The following is a 21,296-nucleotide window of genomic DNA, read 5'->3' as shown; positions in this document are numbered from 1 at the left end:
AGAAACGAAATCCCAAAATCAGATAACCAATTCCACAGATGAATGAATAGGAGTATGAATATATGCTGACACCAGTCAGTTTATTCTGTGCTCCTGTTGTACAATCCCAATTCTCACTGTCTTTCGCAACCCCACCGGCAAAGGCTAAGCCACCATGCTGCCTTCGGTGAATCCATTGCCCAATCATATGCTATCATGCTACACTAGCTCTACAAAACCTACATAAAGAAAAGGGGAACAGCAACAACACCTCGAAAAAGAGCTCTACACCACAGCACAGATCCCTCCCAAAATTAGAGGGCCTTCTAACATTACTCTCCCTTAACTTGCAACTTTGCAAACAGCGACATATAATACATGTGCTATTTCCCCATCAAATCTTCATTTCCTCCTTCCAAAGGATCTGAAGTCAGGGTGAGTGTTGCCATCATAGCTTATCTTCAGTTTCATTTGGTCGCCATGTCGTCTTTTGCACAAACAGCAAGCCTTCTTTATCCTGGGAGTAAGACATGTGGACCTCCCAGTGGAGAGATTTCACAATGTTCTCCACCTCACTTATTGTTTCAATGTTGTCTCTGACAATTAGCCGGCCTTCTGGCCTCAACACCCGATCCACTTCCACGATAACAGGTAATAGTTCGCACCTGTCATATCAGACAGAACATGCCAATAATCAGTGTTGAGGATGAAAGAATCGCACGATTATAGTATATATGCATAAGTGCAAGTGCACTATCTAATTGAACAGTTCAGCCCCAGGCAATTTATTAGGCGAAGCAGCATTCACAGTAACTGACTACCCAAGGATGGCATAAACTTACCTCTTCTTAACCTTGGAGAACAGATGGTTAGCATGCAGAAGATCGTAAGTCCTCGGATAGGTGCTAAACGACTCACACCAGTCATGGTACAGTCCAAACAGCCCACGTTCATATATAATTGGAAGCGTGTCGGGTGAATCAATTGGAACCACATTCATGACCCACACCTTGAGATTGCGCAAAGCTGCTGCGAACCTACAAAAGAAAGTGAGTGTGAGAAATGTGTATGCTCTGGGTAATCATCTTTTGTTTCAGGAATTGCAAGTAGAAGTTAAGAAAATAAAGTTTAACACGGATCCCAGTGAAAGAGGAACCGAAATCTGAGGTCACAGAAAGAACTCCACATGATTAGAAGGTTAGACTGAAGAAATAAGGCTAGTGCACTTCCTTACCCTGCATATACAGCTTTCATATCCATAACATTTCTAACAGAAGACCAATCAATACCCAAACCATTCATGTATGAATTGCTCACAACTCGCTTCCAGTGTTCATAGTCTGCTTGGAAATCCTCTGGGGCAGGTTTCCCATATACTCCAGCCTCAGAACCTCTCAGCCAATAAGGTGGCTTCTCCAGTCTCAGTGGCCATAACTCAGGCCACTGTGAACCACGAATGGTAGGATCTACAGGCAACTTATGCATACAAGCCCCCAACGATATGTTCCTAAACAGTGACAAGAGAGATTAGGTTTATAATTAGGTGATTAGCGTCAAAGGTATATAACCTGTTAAGAACAGTTACCAGGCAGCATCAGGATCATCATACTCTCCACAGAGTGGAGGGTTTGTTTCAGATCTTGCTTCGTAGCAGCTGTTGTCTGTTGGCTTTCTGTAAATTGCTATACCCACTCTATTCACCCTATCCTTTACTTTGTTGACCATTTTCCAGCACATTGAACTGGTTAGAGCAGACATGGCTAGAACAAGGCAAAACAAAGATAACTCTTAGGCATGAAATTCGTAATTCACTATAATAATAGTAGAAAAGAAAATTAAAGTATGAACCCTCAATAATACCTTGCCATATCTCAACATCTTCGGGCAGCTTCTGGTATACAGGTGTAGCAGACCACACAAAGTAACCACCAGGACGCAACAGTCTGTCCAGTTCAAGCAAGAGTTTACCGCCTGCCAAATAACTAACAGGCATAGTGTCACAAAACAGCTACATAAAGGGACTGTATTGTATTAGAACAGGCTTCTCATGATAGAAAGTACCTTCAATATGCCATGGTACCCTACATCGTGCACAATGAACAACATCAAAGACCCTGCTGGAAAATGGGAGCCTTTTTGTACCCATAACAGCTGATATAGCAGGTATTCCTCTTTCAAGAGCAAATTGAACCTGAGCTTCATGCTCATCTTTAGGTGCAAATGACATAGTAATCACATCTCTGTCAAATAGATATCCTCCGAAGCTAGCTACTCCACAGCCAACATCTAAAACTACACGACTTCGTTTTCCCCATGCTACGTCCTTCTTTGCCTGTGCAGTGTAGCATTAAAAATGTCGGTCAATTTTGCAAACAAGCATAGCTAGTGCATATGTAAAAACTCAGTCGAAAGAAATTGGTGCAGGGTACGCAATGAATCATGAGCATTCTGCTTCTCAACTTAGCAGATATTTATAGTGAATAGGTAAGAAAGTATTGTAGTGCACACTAGCAACTGACAATTGATACACACGGAAAGCAAATTACCTCCTGAATAAAATCAATGTAGTGCAACGCACCATGTTTAAACTGAGTCCCACCTCCCGGGAAGATGAGGTACTCTCCAGAAACCTTAACCCAGTTTTGGTGTCCCTTGTATTCAACCAGCTTAGTATGAGGAACATTGTTGTACCATATCTGTAGCAACAAAACCTTGAGTAAGTAAATCGACTTGGCAGATAACATCTCATAATCATTATTAAGGCACGTGAACAGCCAACAAACCTGATCTCTGCTCTTAGGCCACCTTATTCGATTCCTGTAGCCCTCTGGTAGAGGAACAAGGCAGGTAGGAGGTTTCTCGGGGCAATGCCTTTCTCGATGTTCGTAGTGCTTGGTGGAACGGAGCTTCTTGATAGCTTCTGTGTTGTCAAGGCATGGAATATAATCTGTTCCAGCGTCGACGTTGCATAGCACCCAAGTAAAGCTCACTGGGCTACTGGACGTCAAGGTTTGCTCCTTAGCGTCCTTGTTAGATTGTGCAGCCTTCGTTTGCCATGGTCCGCGCTCTGTAGTGGTCTCATTGAAAAGCTCCGCCTGACTCCCATCAGGGAACACCTCTGGTTGCTCTGAGGTCCTCTGTCGGTCAGGCTTCCTAACTTGCTCCTTGACATCCTCTTGCTGATCTTCACTATCCATGCTGTCTGTTACAGGAGGCAATTGTTGTGTAACAGGTGGTGGATCAACGGGCACATCCCGTTCCATTTCACGGATGCCATCATCCTGACCAGCACTGGTTAAGCTTCCGGTGTCAGGAGGTGAGTCTTGAGGCGGCAATGGACGGACTTTGGGCTGAAATGGAGAGAATTCGGTAGGGGTGACGAGCATGGACGATGCCATCCACACAGCAACCAGGCAGAGAGCGACGAATACGGCGACGGTGGTTGTGGAGCAGGAGAAGTAGGAGGACTGCGGCGCACGCCGGACATCGAGCCGTGTGTGGCCGAACGCCATATCGATCGGTCGGTCCACTGCTCACATCCAACACGCCTGGCCTCCTACAACAAGAGGAGGTAAGCGGATTGCATACATCGCTGGCATTCTAGAGAGGGAGGCGGTAGTAAGAACTAAGAACAGTTGTCGGGGGTCCGATCCGATTCCAGGGTAAGAATCGAGGAGGGGAACTAGCTAGAAGAGAGAAATCAGGAACGAATCTCAAAAGGGAAAGGAAATCCAATTGCACGAGCATCAGGAGAAGGAGAAGTAATCTGGTGCGTACCTTGCGGGAATGAATCAGTGGAGGGGAAGGATTGAAGCAGGGAACTGGATCCAGATTCCGCGTGTCGGCCGCCAAGAACAGACACCCAAATGGACAGGACTCTACTTTTAATCTAAGTAGTACTAATCTCTATGGTCTTGTCTTTTGGCGGAGAGGACTGATGGGCTGCAATCAGGCGGCGGTTCTAGTTCTAGCGAGGAGGCACGGATCAGCTGTCACGGCAGGTACCGGGCACCAACTGTTCTTCGCCCCATTTTCCTTCGTCGGCAGTATATTACGTATTTATTATTAGTAGGCTTTTAGTTTTTCATATTTAATTTTAGGGTTAATTCAGACCATGCAATTGCAAATGTCACAGTTTGGAGAGCTGCCATCTATACTATACTCCTAAAGCTAGACAAAGAGCCCCTTCTTACAGATCATTGTTCATGAACAGTTCCCCCTCACAAAACATTGTTCCAGTAACTGTAAACCCGTTAAAGAACCGTACAAGTCCATTAAGGAACAGTGAACCCATTAATAGAAACAGTACAAATCCATTAAGGAACAGTGCAACTCGTTAAGGAATAGTGCTAAAGCTAGACAAGGAGCCCCTCTCACATATCACTATTCATGAACAGTTCTCCCTCACAAAACATTGTTCTGGTAACAGTAAACCCGTGAAAGAACAATACAAGTCCGTTAAGGAACAGTGAACCCATTAACAGAACAGTACAAATCCATTAAGGAATAGTATAACCCGTTAAGGAATAGTACTACCCGATAAGAAAAAATAAACCCGTCTAGAAACAATCACACCCGTTACTAAATATTTACGGGTTTCGAACATAACGGGTTAAAAAAAACCTGCTTACTGCCCCATGTGAAAGCACGGGGGCACCTGCTAGTTACTACTATTCGTATATTGGATTATTGTCATAACAATCGCTAAATCGTGTTTTTATACGGCTCGATGACATTGGACCCACAGTACACAATTATATTTTCATATTACCTAAAATACCCCTTTCTTCTTCCTCATTTCCTTTTGGAACTCAACAATGGTGGTCCTAGGTTGCGGGATCCCAGGCGTCACACCACCATAGAGATAGAAAATAGTGGCATTAGGAAGGAGGGTGTGAAGCGAATGGGCTGTCGCCGCCACCTCCATGCCCCTGGTGGCTAGTGTTCGAGGGTCATGGCCACCGCTGTTCACACTTGCCCGCGCACCTTCACTCGTGCCCGTGCTCATAGCCGTCAACCCGCTCCGTGCTCATGGCCACTCGTCAACGCTACCATACTTGCGCCACCGCCCATGGACTTTGGCTGCATCGGCATCCACACCGCCACTCGTGGATCTAGCCATGCTGCCATAAGAGAAGGTGGGCCCAACCCTCATGCCATGCTCGCACGACAAAGCCCACATGTTGCACCTCCTTGCCCCGTCTTCGCCATGAAGAGCTCCTCGTAGCATCTTTCTCCACCATGGACGTCATAGGAAGAAATATGAGGGAGAAAGGAAGAAGATAACACATGGTCTCACTTGTAAGTGAGATGGAAAGGGGAGACCATACGAAAAAACTATAGTGCTACATACGTCTACATGTGGGCCCAGCATCATTGAGAACATAGAAAATTGCACGGTTTAGAAAATGGTACAAATCCACATAGACAAATAGTAATGGTATATCTCCAAACTATGATATTTATAATGGCATGGTTAATTTTGAGTATATAGAGACACAAGGTTTTGCCAGATTTAGGACAAGTTTGCCGTCGGCGCATCGGTCCTCCATGTAAGCTCCATGGCTAGCTAGAGCCCTTTTGGTGAAGTAAGGCAATGTTTGGAACGGCTCCTACGGCTCTGGTTCCTTGCGCTATAGCACTGTGCTACCCTATAGCAATTGAGGAACCAGACAGCTCCGTCTCCAACAAAATCAACGACAAAGGGAAGGAGTCAGGGATTTAGGGTTGTAGCGGCTCCTCCATAGTACTACTACAATGCTCGAAGCCACAACTACCAGAGCCCCCTCCAAATAGGCACTAAGTTTGTGTGGCTCTTCTCTCAAATGCGAAAACAACTTTAGCTTCATGCTTTTGTTGGCCAGAAACGCTCTGTCGTACGGGGTGCTGGTGTGGCATCATCCACTCAACACTCAGAGCCGGTGGCGAAATCAATGCAAGAGCCACACTATAACATCACGACCTAGGGCTAAATAGGATTAATACGATACTCATACCAACAAGTTAAAGCCCATCTCCAAAGAATTCTAAAGTTAAGCGTGCTTAGCCTGGAAAAATTTAGGGATGTGTGACCGACCCGGAAGTTCTTTCCAGGTGCGCACGAGTGAGGACAATGTACGCAAAAAAGACTGATGTTGGTCTGTGAGGACATTATATGTCCTACAAAAGCTGACAGATATAAGTGGGCTTGGCCTCGTGGAGGCAAGATGTTACACACAAAAAACGAGCTGTTAGCTTATTGAACTATTCTAGGTTCTGACTTAAATAAAAAAGCTCATGGTTATTGAGGTACTAGGGATTAGGGCTACCGTATTTCCATGGTGATAGATGTAAAGAGGTTATCCAACTAGCAGTGGAGGCATAACCTCTAGAGGTGGTGGAAGAGGTCTGGTTTAGCAACGTAGGTGACAAGGGCATAGAGCTGCAATAAGTTTTGCATGACGATAATGACATGTTGTTATAGCCATTGCTCTATGTTGGATGAGAGCTCTAGCTTCCATAACACCGTAATATCCGAAAAATGGGGGGTTATTTAGTTTCCAAAAATTTTGCGAAATTTTTCGAGATTCTTCGTCACATCGAATCTTACGGCATATGCATGTAGTATTAAATATAGATAAAAAATAACTAATTGTACAATTTACTTATAATTTGCGAGACGAATCTTTTAAACATAATAATTGTCAAATACAAATAAAGTGCTACAGTACCTATTTTGTAAAATTTTGTGCACCACCGGGGAGAAAAGGGGTATCTGGGACTCAGGGAGGAAGAGAGGAGAAAAAAAAGAGAAAAAAATAGAAAAGAAAGGCTGCCTCAGCCCTGCTTCTGCTTGGCTGGCGAGCTGAGGACGACGGAGCAGAAGCAGCTGGCATCAGCCGCTGGACAGTGGGCCTACCAGATATATCATCATCATAGGAGAGAAGACCGGGCGAGAGCTCCGGGTGCTTCCTCCTTGCTTTTTCAGCGCGCCTGATTCCGGCTGCCCCCCCTCCGGCCTCCGCTCAGGCTCAGGCCTCAGTCAGTCCTCGGATCGATCGAATACAGCAGAGCTGTTCCCTTCCAGCCCCAAATTCAATCCCCCTATGCTTATGCTTATGCTGGACCACGACCCTCCCTCCTGGTAGTGGTGGACACTCTAGATTTCCATCACCGATTTCGTATCTTCTTCCTCCGCCAGCGCCGCCGCCGACGCCCCGCCCACAAGGTTAGCTGCTATCCCCAAATCGATTCATGCGTGTCCTTCCTCCCACCTCCTGCTGGCTTCACTTCATTCCATTTCGTCCCCATGCTGATGCTGCAGCGGGGGTGCTTCCAGTCGGTCGCCGCAGCAGAGCATATGCATTCCCTTCGCACATCAAACTAACCAGGTTGGTACTGTATACTACTTTCCTTTGCTCGATTACCAGCCTCAGCACCCCCACCCCCAGCCTGCGTATCTGCTCTACTTTCACCAACCTCGGTCTGGAGTCCATTGGAATTGGATTGCCAGTCTCGTCTCATTCCGTTGCTCATGACAGGAGCCAGGCAGGCAATGCACGCACACTTGTTAGAGCGAGAGCAGAGCTGACCACACCAGAATACCAGTGATCTCCCACCTCCAGTCCAAGATGGGCCTCAAGGAGCAGCATCCGCAGCTCGACCAAACTGAGAGAGATGCCATCAACTCACCCGCTTCTTCTGTTCCTAACGACGACCACCACCAGGGACCGGGCATCCCCCGTGTCTCAAGCTGCAGCACCGACAACGATTCTGGCCTTCCACTTTGCCGAGTCTGTCATTGCGTCGAACCCGATCTGAGAGGCGAGTCCGCCCTCGGGTTCTTGGGAATCGCGCCGCCTTCCCCTCCCAGGACTGACACTGACTCCATCACCACATCGTCCACCAGCAAGGATGCCATCACTGGGCCAAAGGATGACGCCACCGCCACCGGTGGCGGTGCTTCCAGTTTTGTTGAGTTTGTAAGCCCCGAGGGGGAGATATTCGTGTGCGCCACTGACGTCGAATCGGGGCCCCTGCACCAGCAAGACCATCTTGTGGATCTAGGTTGTTCTTGCAAGAACGACCTTGCCCTTGCGCATTATGCTTGTGCGTTGAAGTGGTTCGTCAGCCATGGATCCACCACGTGCGAGATATGTGGAACTGTTGCCGCAAATGTAAGGCCTCAGGATTTCAACAAGGTTCTCGCGTCCCTCAAGGATTATGAAGCTCTCAGGGAAAGGACATCCACTGGGGAAATCTCATACTTGCAGCATGGGCCAGATACTGGTGTTGATCCAGACGCTGTCGCGGCAATACGAAGGCAGCGGCTTAGCGAGATCTCATCTTGGTTCAATCCTCACAACTCTCACGTGCCTGTTGCCCAAGGCCACATTGATCAACCTCAGCCGCCACTTAGTCCAACCAATAATTATGTTCTGGAGCATAATGTTGTGGCGGCGATGCCAGTACATACAAGATGGAGTTTGGAGAGCACTGGAGTTTTTGTTGCTACCTGCCTAGTTGTCATTATTCTTGCATGGTTGGTTGCTCCACATGTTGGCAAGGTATGTTTCGCTGAAAAATGTTATCTTCTTATTTACACATCCTCGTGTAAAAATTGTGACTTCTGAACTCAACTGCATACCCCTATAACTGTTAAAAGAGAATTGCTCAGTAGTTCTCCTTTACAAAACTGTACAAATCATAAAGCAGACAAACATTAAGATAACTACACAACCCTGAGAAAAGGAGAAAGAATTAGATCCACCATATGAAAAAGAAGAAGAATTTTATAGATGCGTAGAGCAGGTTTTCCATCTGGTGAAGGTGCTGCACGTGTTAAGTATCATTGACTGAAGGACACTGTTATCTGCTGAAACATACTTGTATAAGTGACTGATCATGTGGTTTTCTTTTTTACCCTTGAGGAACTGCAGCTTAGTAACTATTAGTGTTATTTTAAGTTATGCAATTTGAAGTTTGTTAGATGATAACAGTCATCTGATCCATAGAAGTAACTGTGAGCCTGAATTAGAAAGTTTAGATGCAGCTATCCCTTTGTAGCCTTTGGTCGTTCTTGGACCATATTTAGGGTGTTCACATGCATAGTTATTTCTTGCCTTTTATAAATCTGGCATTTTGTATATATATATATATATATAGCTTTCATCTAATTAGCAACGATTTCTTGCTCTCTTGAGGAAAACAAAACTAATGAGCTAGGTTGATGTAAAAGAAAGCTTCCCCTATGGATGAAGCATTTGATGTGAAGTATGATTTTGTTTTTGGGTTTCTGTGCAGAAAGCTGCTGTAATCTGTCTTCATATGCTTCTTGGAGGTTTATGCGTATTGACTGTAGTAATATCCCTGAGATTTGTAAGCAGATGGTGATCTTTCATGATATATTTCATTTCCTTTTAGCCAGATTTTTTTACCTTTGACTAAGCAGTAAGTGTTTAGAAAGCGATGGTCTTTTACCATTGGCTGAATGCTAAATGATCCTTTCTGATTGCAGGTTTTCCCAAGAATCCAGTATGGGTCTATGCAATATTGGGCAATCTTGTTCGTGTCCTGGTTCCTTGTGTTTGGTGTTTGGGCTTCACGAACACGCAGCGCACGCTCCTCATGAGCATATAGTGTAGCATGAGTCATTGTAGCAGACCCAATTGCTTCACTACGGCAGTTTTAGGTACTGCATCCTTGTATATTCACGTGTACTATATAATGCTTGTCTTTTTCTGAGTTGTTCTATATAGATGTATATGCTTGATTCAGAAAAGATGGAAAATCATGTGCAGCACTGGGTGTGATTGTTTCCCCATTTGTTTGAGATAAGCAAACTAGGGTAATATTGAATGCTGAAACAGATAAAACTAGCCCATAATTAGCCACCATGTTTTTTAACTAGTAGTCACCTTTTTTTAAATGAGTAGACACCATATTACAAGAGAATTGGTCAAGCTTCAGTTATAGGGTAGTTTGTATTAGGGCACTCACAATGCAAGACTCTATCACAGAGTCCAAGACAATTAATTACATATTATTTATGGTATTTTGCTGATGTGGCAGCATATTTATTGAAGAAAGAGGTAGAAAAAATAAGACTCCAAGTCTTATTTAGACTCTAAGTTCACATTGTTCGAGGTAATAAATAATTTTAGACTCTATGATAGAGTCTGCATTGTGAGTGCCCTTATGTATTTTGGCGCTGTAGCACTGCCCTTTGTGCACATGCCCCTTGGATTGCTTCTTATTTATCCATAGAGGATGGGATGAGAAATGATTTGAAGCATAGCCTATGGTTTCTGATATTTGTTCCTCCATGGAAATGATCCATGGGCAGATCCACAAGAACTTGAGATGTATGTATCTGTGCCTGACAAGTCGTCTATATGTATAGGGGAATTAGAAAAAGTCTACATAACCCCTCAAACTATCTAGGGTGGAATACTTCATCCTCCAAATTAGAAATGATGGTACAGTAGACTTAGGCTGATGGTACATGTGGGGGTCCAATCCATGCCATAGACTTAGGCTGATGGTACAGTAGAAGCCTGACCTTAAACACGCCCTCCCCTTTAGAAATGATTAAATGAAGACACCAATCGGTTGTAGTGGGAGTATTTTGCTTCATTTCCTCCATCCATCAGGTATTCAGATATCAGATTGGGGTGTTTTTCATTTATTAATTCAACACATAAGCACAGCATAAATGGCTTTGATCGTCCCATTGAGCTATCTATACTACCTAGTTTACACAGACAGAGATTAACAGCAGCAGCAGACAATCAACTGATCAACTGCATTGTCCATCCTAGGCTAGTTAGCTCAATTTTATGCGCTTTGCTTTGCTGCACATCTAATCCATTCCAAGTAATATACACTTTGCAGGTTGCAGCTGCTTACAATTACAAATGCAACCCTTGTTCAAAACCAACTGGTACTAGTATCTATCGCCAGCTTCATTCATTCTATTCTACTTCTTGGCTGAGTGGACTACAATCAGAGTCTCCTCATCCTCCTCTTCCTATACAAGTAGGAACCCCCTCCCTGCTCCATGGCATCCATCACCTTTCACCAAGTACTGTTTCAAGAAGGGCCTCCTCCTCCTCCTGCACATCACACACAAGTTCAAGGTATCTTATCCACCTCGTCTTAACCAAAACAGTATTATGAACTACATACATAAGGTAAAGATGAGGCCACGTACCACTAGAGCTGTAAATTCTGTCTCTTCATCTACCGCATCCAGAACTCCAGGGTCTTCCATTAGATCCTGAAAAACGTTCACAGTGGGCGTGTAAGTGGTTGCTATTTCCTCTACTCTAAATACAGACTGGATTGATAAAGGAAAATGCTAATCACAACACTGCTTACATCCTCAGCAATGCGTAGGACACCATCCTTATGCTGCACAAACATGTGACAACATTCTCAGACATCATGTACAAACTAAATTGCACCACAAGCTGAACAACAACCAATTGCACCACAAGTTGAACAACCACCAACTAACCTTGACTGCGACGAACAGGAGAGGATCAACTGGTGTATAAATCATATAGTGTGCACCATCCTGCAGATACAAAATGTCAGCAATCTCAAACATGCCAATGAAGACCCAATATTGACTACTTGTCAGTTACTTATTTGTCACTGTAATGTACCAGTAGAAGCATGCTGCATAGGTCAATTATCCTATGAAGCTAACTGAATCACAACAACTGTACATCAAGTTGACCAAAATCAGAAATTCATATTTAATATTGCATCCAGGCAATTTGCTCACCAAATTGAAGCAGCAAATCTCTACACCTTCGAAAGGTACACCGTCACCGCCATCACCAGAATCTGCATATGAGATACGAAAGAGGATATCACAAATAGTAGATTGCACTAACAAGAAAATGGTTGCTGAAATTGTGATATTGTCTAGAAAACGTTTTGGGTCGACAAGGTAGGCTACCCTAAAAAAAAAACATCCACAAATACAGATTTTTTGGGGGTGAATTTGCTGAGTCATTTTGACTAGATGACAAGGTATGTTGACCTCATAGAAAAAAGGATGCCTGTGATTTTGGTTACCATGAAACTCTTGAATGGCCTCTTCAGGAAAGCAGAAGCCACCCCTTGCTGTATAACAGAATCTGAAACGGAGAGGAAAGACGCTTGTATGTACAGAGATATTACGATAGAAGCAGAGAAATGAATAGAGATAGCCTGAGGTGTTTGCACCTTCCTTACCCGCTTTCGACAAAGTGCATATGCACTCTGGCAAGGGCATAGGCAACAGATGGAATGATTTGCTTGAGTTGGTCGTCATGGACCTAAATAAACAGGTAAAAATTGTGCATCAAACGTATAGGAAAGGAAGAAAGCATTATTCCATTACATTAGGAACCATGGAAAAAGAAATAAATAATCAGTTGAAGGAATGTATATAAGGCAGAGACGGTGGAGACATACAGCTACCCATCCACTGAAATTTGTGCTCTTGAGGACCTGCACAGGCCTGGAAGAGTGTCACTTGGAGTCTGCCATGAGTATGAGTGGGGGCAATGGACAATGGTACGATCGAAAGTGTGGCCGTGGAGCTTTACATGTCAACGGGGCAGAGAAGCAAGCAGTCGTGGCCCTGCGAGCTCCTGAATACTCTTCGGATAATGCACTCCAAGGGGCGGTTGCTGGTGTCGTCGATCTGCAGATGCATTCATTTGTGATGAATGAAAGAACCATACCAAGGTGCAGAACGAAAGAAAAGAAAGGAAGGAGGAGGAGAGGAATGTGATGGGTAGGCGTACGATGGTGACGATGCGCTTGGATGCTGCGGCGATGCACCTGCCCTGGTCATCCAGCACGAAGCCGGCCGGTGGCTTGGGCATGGCGGCGGCCCGGGTACCCCCAGAGAATCTCCCCTCCTCCCGGTCGCCGTCGTCGTATTCATAATCATCTTGGTCCCGAGGGATCCTGGGAGGACGGCGCGCGGGTCCGGGGGGCTTATTCCTGGGAGGTGGCCGTGGGCGGGCGCGGTGCTGCTGCTGCTGCTGACGGGGCGGCGCGGCCCGGACGGAGACGGCGTGGCGCGTGAGGCGCAGGGGCAGGGGGGGCTTGGTGGTGTGGACAAGCACTAGCTGCTGCCACCGCTTGCACAAGACCGGGGGCACGGGAGCGGAGGCCGCCGCCATTTCTTGTTGCCTGGGATGGGAGGGAGCCGGAAAGCTTGGAAGACGGAGTGGATGCTGGACTGGATGGATAGGATAGCGCTGGCGCTCCTCCTCCTCTCTCAACCGTCCGCCAGCAACTCGGCTTTTGTTGAGGGGAAAAAAAAAAGAAAGAAAAAGATCTTTCACGGGACTGGTGTGGGTTTTCTTTTTTTTTTTAATAATACTAGGTTCATGCCCGTGCGTTGCTACGGTTTTAAAAATCTATATTTTCAAGTATTTCAAGAGATCAAGTGATGACTCTAATTGTAAAATATAAATTACTGATGTAATCTCATAACTATTTTCAAAAGCTACTTATATATTTTGCCATTTTTTAAGCAAGCAAGAAAAAAAACAGCTTTGCAGATCTGTAGCATGCATGGTGCTTGTCATGCTTCCACCCAAGTGTTTGCTTTCATCTTGCAATCACAAACATAGGGAGCTTGGCTTCTCAAACTACTGATGTCGCCCTCCTCCAGAAGCCATATGCTATGGCCGCCCTCCCTTTCTCCCGCACTTGTGTGGCAGTTGTGGCCTTGCTAGCAGCGGTTTACATCCCTCCCGGGGCCCATCGAATCAAGAGCTCTCTTACTGTAAGCTCACATTGATATTTGCTAAAACATGCTAATAGATAATCAGTTACAAGCCTAGTCATAATAAGGCCATTTTATTTGCTCGCGCAATAAATAATTTGACTGTCGTAGTTTTCTTGACAGGCTTGATGATTGCAATTTGCTGACATAGAAAAGACCTTATAGATAAGAATATTCACTCGTCTTGTTCGTTTGGCTGATAAGTTGCAAAAGTTGCATCCAGGTGGATTCACTAACTGCAGTGTTTGATGCATGCAGTGAGTTGGGTGCAGATACTACACTCAATAGTCTATATCTATGAAATAAGAGCATGAATAAAGGAGGGTTTTCCTAAATACATACCTAATCTAGTTAGTACATGTAAAACTGTAGAATCACTTTTCTGAATGTAAAATAATTATTCACAATTGGCTACAAAAGTGAATCCAAGAGATAGAGACTGAGATAACAATGCAAACCTAAGCTGAATTTAAGAGAGCTGCTTTTGTAATATGAACAACTGAACATGATTATTTCACATGTTGTAGTAAAAATGTACATGAGTAAAGCAGAATGTGCAAGTACACTAAAAGCATAGTCAATCTAGTTGAAATAGCAATTCTTTCAGGAAAAATAAAAATGTGAAATCTCCGAATCTTGCATACCACTTGGCATTGCCTCACCACCTTCTCTGTATATAAAATGTTTTCTAAACAAAATAATACGGAGAAGGAGCAATGTGGATGGGAGATACTGATGCAAAGCTGCATGCCAAGACTGAAGACCTACATGCCTATAGGCTGAAGCCAATCAGTAAATTTTGGAGCTACTTAAACATCATAGTATACTATGTTCAGGACCTACTCAAAACATATGTATATGACTGGTCATTTCATCAAATCATTTTGAAGCTCAAAGCATGGAATCAAATTGCCTGGCAAAATGATAGCTTTCAGCTCCAAATATTGTTTTGTTCATATGCAAAAGAGCTAAAAAATGAAATCTGACTCAAAAATCTAGTTCAGTTAGAAATTTGACTTGGCTCTAGTGACCAATCAGGCTTCCCGAAATAAAATAAGCTGAAAATTTTCATTTAGAGTTCACAGTTGTTGTTGCTAGACTTCAACAGTAGTAGTGAGCACTGCAGGCAAACAGAGCTACAACATATTCCTTCCTTTTCCTTACCTCTGTCTTTGTTGCTCCCCCTCTCCGATCTGGTCGATGGCAATTCCAAGGACCAGGACATAGCTCCAAAGCTGACATATAGAAGTACCTGTAAGCAAGGTATGCCGGCTGTTGCAATTAAAAAGGAACAAAAAAACACATATGTGGCATCTATAATCCAGAAAGAAGGATTTTGAGTAACCAGACCAAACTGGCCACTACCGAGCTGGGTTGAAAAACCAACAAATCAATGTAAATCATGAGTGGACACTGCAGCCTATAAGAAATTAAATGTCTGATCATACAACAAAACTATGATTTTACAGAGTCCATTAACACGGACCAATGAATCACAGATAACATACACGAACAAAGTGATCAATACCAATTTAGACATGCAAATATTATCCAGGAAATAGAGTGTAAGTTAAATAAACAAGAAAAGGGTTTCTTTGTGTATTCCTGTAAATCATTATTTATTAGTAGCACTTATGAAAACAGGAGGTCCTCCAGTGGTATAAACTAAGTCGTATGAAAAAACACTGTTTCTTTCATAGATTCATGAATAGAAGCTAATTTTTCATGAATTCCATTTTGTCTGTGAAATTCATAGCAACAAGGGCAATGCAATATATACTATATACCAACGAATAGTAATGAACCAGCAACTAATAGAATAGACCCTCTCGTCCAGAACTTACAGAAATAGCTTGCAAAAAAATACGCACCTGCACAAGCCTGTGTTTCTGAAGAGTGATCTGCATAAGTATTTGATATGTTTCGATCACACAGAGAGCAGCTTCTCTTATGATCTTACCTTACGAAGCAGAAAAAATGTTCTACCACTCAAGATGATCCACAGTAGAAAAAAAATGAAGTCTATGTTTTGTTATTTCAAGAAATTTGTAATTGTAAGTAGAAGTTAAATTCTGCAAGCAGATATGATCACTGAACAATAAAATTATGAACTTGAAAATATTCAGGAATGACCATTATTTCATATACTTGAGTACTTGGTTGTGGGCAGACCATGCTTTAGTTTATGCTTTGTTATGAGATGGTTGCATGCCAACACTTGACGATTGGTGCATGGATTCAGACGGTGTATCCCCCAAGCAAGGTTGGTCCCTTAGGTAACAAAAAAGTAAGGAAGATATTGGCAGTACTGGCAGAGATAACACAGATATCCAAATGCCTAATAATGCCCTATAGTTGCAGTAGTGGCACAGGCAAGCACTATATAGTAACTCATTATCTTGGAACTTGAGTACTCACTAATTTGCAGGATAAAAAAGTTGACAACAACCATATTAGCATTTTGTGCCCTTTTTATTTTTTTCCTATTGAAGACTACCATTTAATAAATTATTGTCACCTGTTATGTATCATATTTAAAGCAATCTGCAATCCAGAATGTTATATGATACTAACCCATGTGAAGTGAAAATTGGATACTAACTCTGCTGCAAAGCAAGAAACCAATATTTTGTAAATATTGGATTTCTGTAAGATGTAATATCTAGAAGCAGAAGGTAGAATAATACGAAACTATAGCCATACCAAAATTCTTATTTATCCAAAGCAATTAAGTGATATTGATTCCCATTTACACATCATGATTCAGGAGTAGTGCTGATGGTAACTATTATCAGGCCTAATTTACCTGTTCGACTGCTAAGATATAATTTCCAACGATGAAGCCCAGTTGAAATATGCATCAAGTAACATAATTGTCTTATACTCAATTTTCAAATATTCAGTAGGCAATTGATCCTTGTCAGGTTATTGATCCTTGTTACAAAAAACACACCTCACACAGGGAATTAAGCATGCAAAGGTAACCACATCTTTCAGTAACTGATATCAGCGGCCCCCAATCACTAATTGCCTAAAAAATTTTGATGGGAAATTGTAGAGGAATTTTTTTATCGATTGAAGAGTTCCACGAATCCTTTAATTAGGATCAACATCAAGACGACAGAAACATGAGGAAGGACAGATTGTGCTGAAGCCAGTAATCTCCTAAACCACACGAAACCTGGATAAACGCCCTAACCCCAATAATTTTTGCAAAGCAATCCAGATCCGATTACGACTGGTAGGTTAGGTTTTGGGCGCACGGCTTCGCACATCAGGAAGGGCAGGAAGGGAGGACCAAGGGGAGGGAATACCTGGTGTCCTGGGGGTGCTCGTCGCCGGCCAAGGTGGCGAGTGGCGAAGTAGGACAGCAGCGACGGTCGCGGGGATACCGGTGCTGCAGAGGGCGGACGCCGCGCCAGAGTTGGTCGCGTGGATACCGGTGCTGCACGAGGGCTCGTCGTTGGCGCAGGGGCTCAGCCTCGGCGTTGGCGTGGCGGGGATCGTCGTCAACGGGACTTGGTCGTTGGCGAGCCCACTCGTCGTCGCAGCCGCCGTCGTTGGAGTGGAGGTGAGCGCGGGCGTGGGCGGGCGTGCGCGGCCACCTCAGCCAGCACCAGGCCCTCCGGCGGCTCCTGGAGCGCGAGGCAGCGGCGGCCCTCCTGTTCAACCGGCGGCGGCGGCGGCGCACCACGCACCCTCGCAAGCACACGCAGCAGCAGAGGGCACAGGCGAGCGCTCAGCAGAGAAGGGAAGGAGGTCGGGGTGCGTTGGGAGAGGAGGGGATGGGGTGGGTGCGTTGAGAGAGGAGGCGATGAAGTCTGGATGCGTGGGGAGGAGTGGGGGACAGGCACGAGTGGAGGACAGAGGCTCTGATTGGGGAGGGGCAAGGAGTGAGGCGCGGGCTGAGGAGGCTTCATCATGGGAGTTTGGTAGACGGGTCCTGAATACATGTTTTAAGTAGGAGAGATATAATATATAATAATAATAATAATAATGGGCCGGTCTGGGCCACCTCCGCATACGGTAATGCAGCCCATATGGCCAGCAGCCCACGACCCCATCAACCCCAACACCGGCGGCGGCCAGAGGCAGACGCAGACGCTGCTAGCGCTAGCGACTCGCAACTTCCCCTCACACACACCCGCAGCACCGCCGCCCCGGACAAGGGACAACCATGGCGTCGTCGAAGCTGCAGCTGCCGGCTGACGACAGCGTCCTCCTGCTCGTCACCCACTCCAATCTCTCCACCTTCGCAGCCGACATCCGCGTCTCGCAACAGGTGGGTGTGCCTCTCATCTTGCCGGGATCCGTTCCCAAGGGACCAGGATCGGGATCTCCATCGTCTCTGCTCTGCTAATGCATCGGGGCGCAGACCACCGTCGAGGCGCTCAAGGACAAGCTCTGGCGCAAGACCGGCACCGCCGTCGCCTCCATGCGTCTCCAGCTCCGCGACGACACCGGCGCCAAGATCGCCGACCTCGATGACGACGCCGCGCCGCTCGCGGCCTACGCCCCCTACAACGGCTACCGGATCCATGTTGTTGATCTCGATCCTTCCTCACTCACCTCGGGTGGCTGGTTGGAAGACACTTCCCTTGTCGACAAGTACAAAATGTCCGATGAAGCATACGATAAGCTCGACAGTTAGTTTATTCATTCCCTTTTTCTTTCCCAGTCAAATATTGCCTTTGGATAAATTAGGCCCAATGCTACCTAATTTTATGATTTTGGTGACAGCTAACTTTCGAAAATTCAAAGAAAAGATGGTCCCGAAAAACTCTCCGTCAGAGGATAAAGAAGTAAGTTACTATAAAGTTTTGGAATGTCTTCTTTCATTTTTTCAATCTCACTTATAATTCTATTTCTTTCAGCAATTAGAAAAGCATATGGAGGAACTATGCTCCAAAATCAAGGTCAGTTACTTTGGTTCTTCCCATGTGCTTCAATTTAGTTGCACTAAGACTGGCAAATTGTCCAAAATCAGTGTCAGATTTTTAGTGCTGATGATTTAGCACCCAAAGACACACCCTGCCAGTCCACAGAGCCTCCCTTCAGTTACATCTTTAATGGCTGGCACAATCATGATATATAATTAGAATAGCCTAGTTTGAGCTAATAATATATTACTGAATCAGCATGCTAACCACTTCCATTGCCAGAATGTCACTTTCCTCTTCCCTCTGAACTGAATATGTGAACATCCTTAGGATTGATTTTAAACTGGTAGTCTTAATGGCTGCCAACTGCAGCAAGTGGTCTAATAAGTGTGTCACAGGTGGGAGATAGATGTGAAGTCGAACCTGGTGCCAAGAGGGGCACTGTAAAATTTGTTGGTAGAGCTGAAGCCCTTGGACGTGGATTCTGGGTTGGAGTGCAATATGATGAGCCACTTGGAAAGCATGATGGCATGTATGTTGAGTCCTAAACTATGAAAAATAGAAAATGATAGGCCTTTGTGTTGGTTTTTGTATTAGTCATTTTTGTTATGTAATGCTAATTGCTGCTTATGTCATATTCCTTGATTTTGTGATGGGTAACCTGCTATTATCATTAATAAATGGCAGTAGCTCTTTATAACATTTTCTTGTGCTTCTTGGATACTGCAGGGTGAAAGGCATTCGCTTCTTTGAGTGCCCTCAAGGTCATGGGGCAATTGTGAGACCAGAGAAAGTAAAGGTATTTTCGTTGCTAGATTCCTAGCTCTTTACCTTGTGCGTACTTTGGAGCGAGTTTTGGTTAGACGCTATCTCTGCAGCTGATTGCTGAAATTTAGAGGCGCCTAGTGCTTCTCCAAATATCGTTTGGGAACATGAGGAGTAACACAACCTTTTTGTAGTAGCGGGTCATGTAACATTAGTGTGTTGTGTGTTTGCAACGTAAGGTCTTGAGTTTTTTCTAAAGAAAAGAATTGTGAGCATGTTTCTTTGTGACATAACCTTTTCGAGCTGGGTTGCCTATATTAATAAGGACGAAAAAGTTAACAGGGGCCGAGCCTTTGCTCTGTTTGGGTCGTTATAATAATAGTATAACAGGTGATTTCTGGGGTGCAACCATAATCTCTCTTATTACATAACAAAAATGACTAATGCAAAATAAACACACATGGAGTGACCATACTCTTTATCTTTCTCTCATAAAAAAATGCACTATGAAAACCACTCTTTAGGATAATGCACTCCAAGGAGCTAAGAGGTTGCCTTGTATGGGATTCGATCTCCTTCTCTCTTATTAATACAAAGATACGCAGTTCCCATGTGACTTCGATAAAAAAAAATGATCTTTTTTTCTTTGTCACAGAAGTTAAAATGTTCTTCAACAGTTTTTTTTCTTCTCATTTTCTTTTTAGCAGGTTGGCGACTTCCCGGAGAGAGACCCATTTGAAGATGACGAGATATAGGCAACCGAGGAGGGGTGCATGTGCATTTGAAAAGGGTGGGAGGTCCTTGTTGAGTTGCATTCGAAACGTGTGTAAAATTAATTTGGAGATTTGAGTGCGCGCACTTGCTGTTACTATCTTGTTAGTTACGTACTCTCTTCATCCCAAATTGTAAGTTATTTCAAAAATCTTGGAGAGTCAAAGCATTTTCACGTTTGATCAAAATTATAAAGTGAAATACTAAGATTTGTAACGTAAAGTGAGTATACTATGAAAATATAATTAAGGAAGAATCTAATGATATTTAGTTGGTATCATAATAATAATTATTTTATTATATAAATTTGGTCAAACTTTAAAAAGTTTGACTCTAAGATTTTTGGAATGACTTACAATTTGGGATGAAGGAGTACATTCCAGAGATGGTACAATGCTATCTGGCTGTTTTTTGGGGCTGATGCTGATATGTTATAAGAGAGAAAAATACTATTTCATATCTGAAAAAATAGGACTGATTTTGGCTGAGAATGGTGGGTTACTGAAAAGCACGGTAAGCGATTATATAACCGGTCACATTGCAAGACATGCAGTCCATGCGCAGGCGTGCGTGATCTCTTGTGCTACGTATATATGTGGGTGCTTCTCTACTATTCCATCCTAAGTTATAAGTCACTGCAAGAATATTAGAAAGTTAAAGTATATTAAATTTAACTAAATTTATTTGATAAAATAATAACTATTATGATTATTAAATTTTTTCTTAATTATATTTTTATAGTATACTCACTTTATATTGTAAATTTTAGTTTTTTTTTATTTTGGTCAAATTTAAAAATGCTTTGACTATCTAAGATTATTGGAATGACTAGGGAGTAGAAAATGTAGATGGTACAGATTTTCTATTTTCCTTCCCGGTCCCCTGCACTGCGCTGCACCCCTTCAAAAAAGCAGAGGAAAAGATAGGGATTTTTGTCAACTTATGCATAAATTTTGAGTTCAAATTGCAAAAAATAATATTTGTATTTACAAATAGTTTTATCATAAAAATGTATTTTATGATTAACCAAATGATTTATAAATGTAATTGGTTTATCTACCTATCCATCTATCTACTTTATATCAACTAAACTTAAGATTAATTGATTCATTAAAAAAAACAGT

At 43.7% G+C, this 21,296-nt stretch overlaps 5 protein-coding genes across 12 annotated transcripts; 3 read left to right on the top strand and 2 right to left on the bottom strand.

Moving 5' to 3' along the window:
• Nucleotides 40-4,024, bottom strand: LOC8064302 (probable methyltransferase PMT26). 2 transcript variants are annotated; one of them, XM_021463041.1, is made up of 9 exons: nucleotides 3,757-4,024; nucleotides 2,763-3,527; nucleotides 2,526-2,675; nucleotides 2,041-2,311; nucleotides 1,840-1,950; nucleotides 1,565-1,739; nucleotides 1,214-1,486; nucleotides 822-1,016; nucleotides 40-644 (listed from the first exon to the last, which is right to left on the bottom strand). In XM_021463041.1, exons 2-9 carry the CDS (start codon nucleotides 3,489-3,491, stop codon nucleotides 428-430), a joined length of 2,121 nt encoding a protein of 706 aa, XP_021318716.1. In that variant the 5' UTR covers nucleotides 3,492-3,527; nucleotides 3,757-4,024; the 3' UTR covers nucleotides 40-427. The 2 variants fall into 2 exon arrangements, with proteins under 2 accessions (XP_021318716.1, XP_002447385.1); XM_002447340.2 differs by having other exon boundaries at nucleotides 2,763-3,535; nucleotides 3,757-4,023.
• On the top strand, nucleotides 6,843-9,777 carry LOC8076525. Of its 6 annotated transcripts, none has more exons than XM_021462481.1 (5): nucleotides 6,843-7,186; nucleotides 7,283-7,349; nucleotides 7,500-8,525; nucleotides 9,262-9,347; nucleotides 9,476-9,777. In XM_021462481.1, exons 3-5 carry the CDS (start codon nucleotides 7,590-7,592, stop codon nucleotides 9,600-9,602), a joined length of 1,149 nt encoding a protein of 382 aa, XP_021318156.1. In that variant the 5' UTR covers nucleotides 6,843-7,186; nucleotides 7,283-7,349; nucleotides 7,500-7,589; the 3' UTR covers nucleotides 9,603-9,777. The 6 variants fall into 6 exon arrangements, with proteins under 6 accessions (XP_021318156.1, XP_021318161.1, XP_021318158.1 ...); XM_021462485.1 differs by having other exon boundaries at nucleotides 6,850-7,186; nucleotides 9,262-9,336; XM_021462486.1 differs by lacking the exon at nucleotides 9,262-9,347.
• LOC8064301 lies at nucleotides 10,620-13,250 on the bottom strand. The gene is made up of 10 exons (XM_002447339.2): nucleotides 12,762-13,250; nucleotides 12,561-12,658; nucleotides 12,427-12,472; nucleotides 12,205-12,287; nucleotides 12,046-12,107; nucleotides 11,750-11,811; nucleotides 11,477-11,536; nucleotides 11,338-11,370; nucleotides 11,171-11,236; nucleotides 10,620-11,072 (listed from the first exon to the last, which is right to left on the bottom strand). The coding sequence occupies exons 1-10, from the start codon at nucleotides 13,143-13,145 to the stop codon at nucleotides 11,028-11,030; spliced, it is 939 nt and encodes a 312-aa protein (XP_002447384.1). The 5' UTR covers nucleotides 13,146-13,250; the 3' UTR covers nucleotides 10,620-11,027.
• Nucleotides 13,161-17,720, top strand: LOC110436517. The gene is made up of 2 exons (XM_021463675.1): nucleotides 13,161-13,317; nucleotides 17,035-17,720. The coding sequence occupies exons 1-2, from the start codon at nucleotides 13,161-13,163 to the stop codon at nucleotides 17,718-17,720; spliced, it is 843 nt and encodes a 280-aa protein (XP_021319350.1).
• Nucleotides 17,829-20,360, top strand: LOC8064300 (tubulin-folding cofactor B). Of its 2 annotated transcripts, none has more exons than XM_021462487.1 (7): nucleotides 17,829-18,038; nucleotides 18,132-18,402; nucleotides 18,497-18,558; nucleotides 18,631-18,672; nucleotides 19,035-19,168; nucleotides 19,366-19,435; nucleotides 20,106-20,360. In XM_021462487.1, the coding sequence occupies exons 1-7, from the start codon at nucleotides 17,934-17,936 to the stop codon at nucleotides 20,154-20,156; spliced, it is 735 nt and encodes a 244-aa protein (XP_021318162.1). In that variant the 5' UTR covers nucleotides 17,829-17,933; the 3' UTR covers nucleotides 20,157-20,360. The 2 variants fall into 2 exon arrangements, with proteins under 2 accessions (XP_021318162.1, XP_002448836.1); XM_002448791.2 differs by having other exon boundaries at nucleotides 17,830-18,038; nucleotides 20,109-20,360.

The sequence above is a fragment of the Sorghum bicolor genome, chromosome 6 (genome assembly GCF_000003195.3).
Source record: "Sorghum bicolor cultivar BTx623 chromosome 6, Sorghum_bicolor_NCBIv3, whole genome shotgun sequence".
Classification (NCBI taxonomy): domain Eukaryota; kingdom Viridiplantae; phylum Streptophyta; class Magnoliopsida; order Poales; family Poaceae; genus Sorghum; species Sorghum bicolor.
This window is presented reverse-complemented; position numbering and strand designations above follow the sequence as displayed.

Excerpts from the sequence above, each read along its gene's own strand:
- LOC8064301 (XM_002447339.2), bottom strand. The coding sequence starts at position 13,145 with ATGGCGGCGGCCTCCGCTCCCGTGCCCCCGGTCTTGTGCAAGCGGTGG. Across the intron at positions 12,108-12,204 it reads ATGCACTTTGTCGAAAGCGG|ATTCTGTTATACAGCAAGGG; the intron begins GTAAGGAAGGTG and ends TCTCCGTTTCAG. Across the intron at positions 11,537-11,749 it reads AGATTTGCTGCTTCAATTTG|GATGGTGCACACTATATGAT; the intron begins GTGAGCAAATTG and ends TTGTATCTGCAG.
- LOC110436517 (XM_021463675.1), top strand. The coding sequence starts at position 13,161 with ATGGGAGGGAGCCGGAAAGCTTGGAAGACGGAGTGGATGCTGGACTGG. Across the intron at positions 13,318-17,034 it reads AAAGATCTTTCACGGGACTG|GAAGGGCAGGAAGGGAGGAC; the intron begins GTGTGGGTTTTC and ends TTCGCACATCAG.
- LOC8076525 (XM_021462481.1), top strand. The coding sequence starts at position 7,590 with ATGGGCCTCAAGGAGCAGCATCCGCAGCTCGACCAAACTGAGAGAGAT. Across the intron at positions 8,526-9,261 it reads TTGCTCCACATGTTGGCAAG|AAAGCTGCTGTAATCTGTCT; the intron begins GTATGTTTCGCT and ends GTTTCTGTGCAG. Across the intron at positions 9,348-9,475 it reads CTGAGATTTGTAAGCAGATG|GTTTTCCCAAGAATCCAGTA; the intron begins GTGATCTTTCAT and ends TTCTGATTGCAG.
- LOC8064302 (XM_021463041.1), bottom strand. The coding sequence starts at position 3,491 with ATGGCGTTCGGCCACACACGGCTCGATGTCCGGCGTGCGCCGCAGTCC. Across the intron at positions 2,676-2,762 it reads GGCCTAAGAGCAGAGATCAG|ATATGGTACAACAATGTTCC; the intron begins GTTTGTTGGCTG and ends TTGTTGCTACAG. Across the intron at positions 1,951-2,040 it reads GGTACCATGGCATATTGAAG|GCGGTAAACTCTTGCTTGAA; the intron begins GTACTTTCTATC and ends GTTATTTGGCAG.
- LOC8064300 (XM_021462487.1), top strand. The coding sequence starts at position 17,934 with ATGGCGTCGTCGAAGCTGCAGCTGCCGGCTGACGACAGCGTCCTCCTG. Across the intron at positions 18,673-19,034 it reads AACTATGCTCCAAAATCAAG|GTGGGAGATAGATGTGAAGT; the intron begins GTCAGTTACTTT and ends AGTGTGTCACAG. Across the intron at positions 19,436-20,105 it reads TGAGACCAGAGAAAGTAAAG|CAGGTTGGCGACTTCCCGGA; the intron begins GTATTTTCGTTG and ends TTTTCTTTTTAG.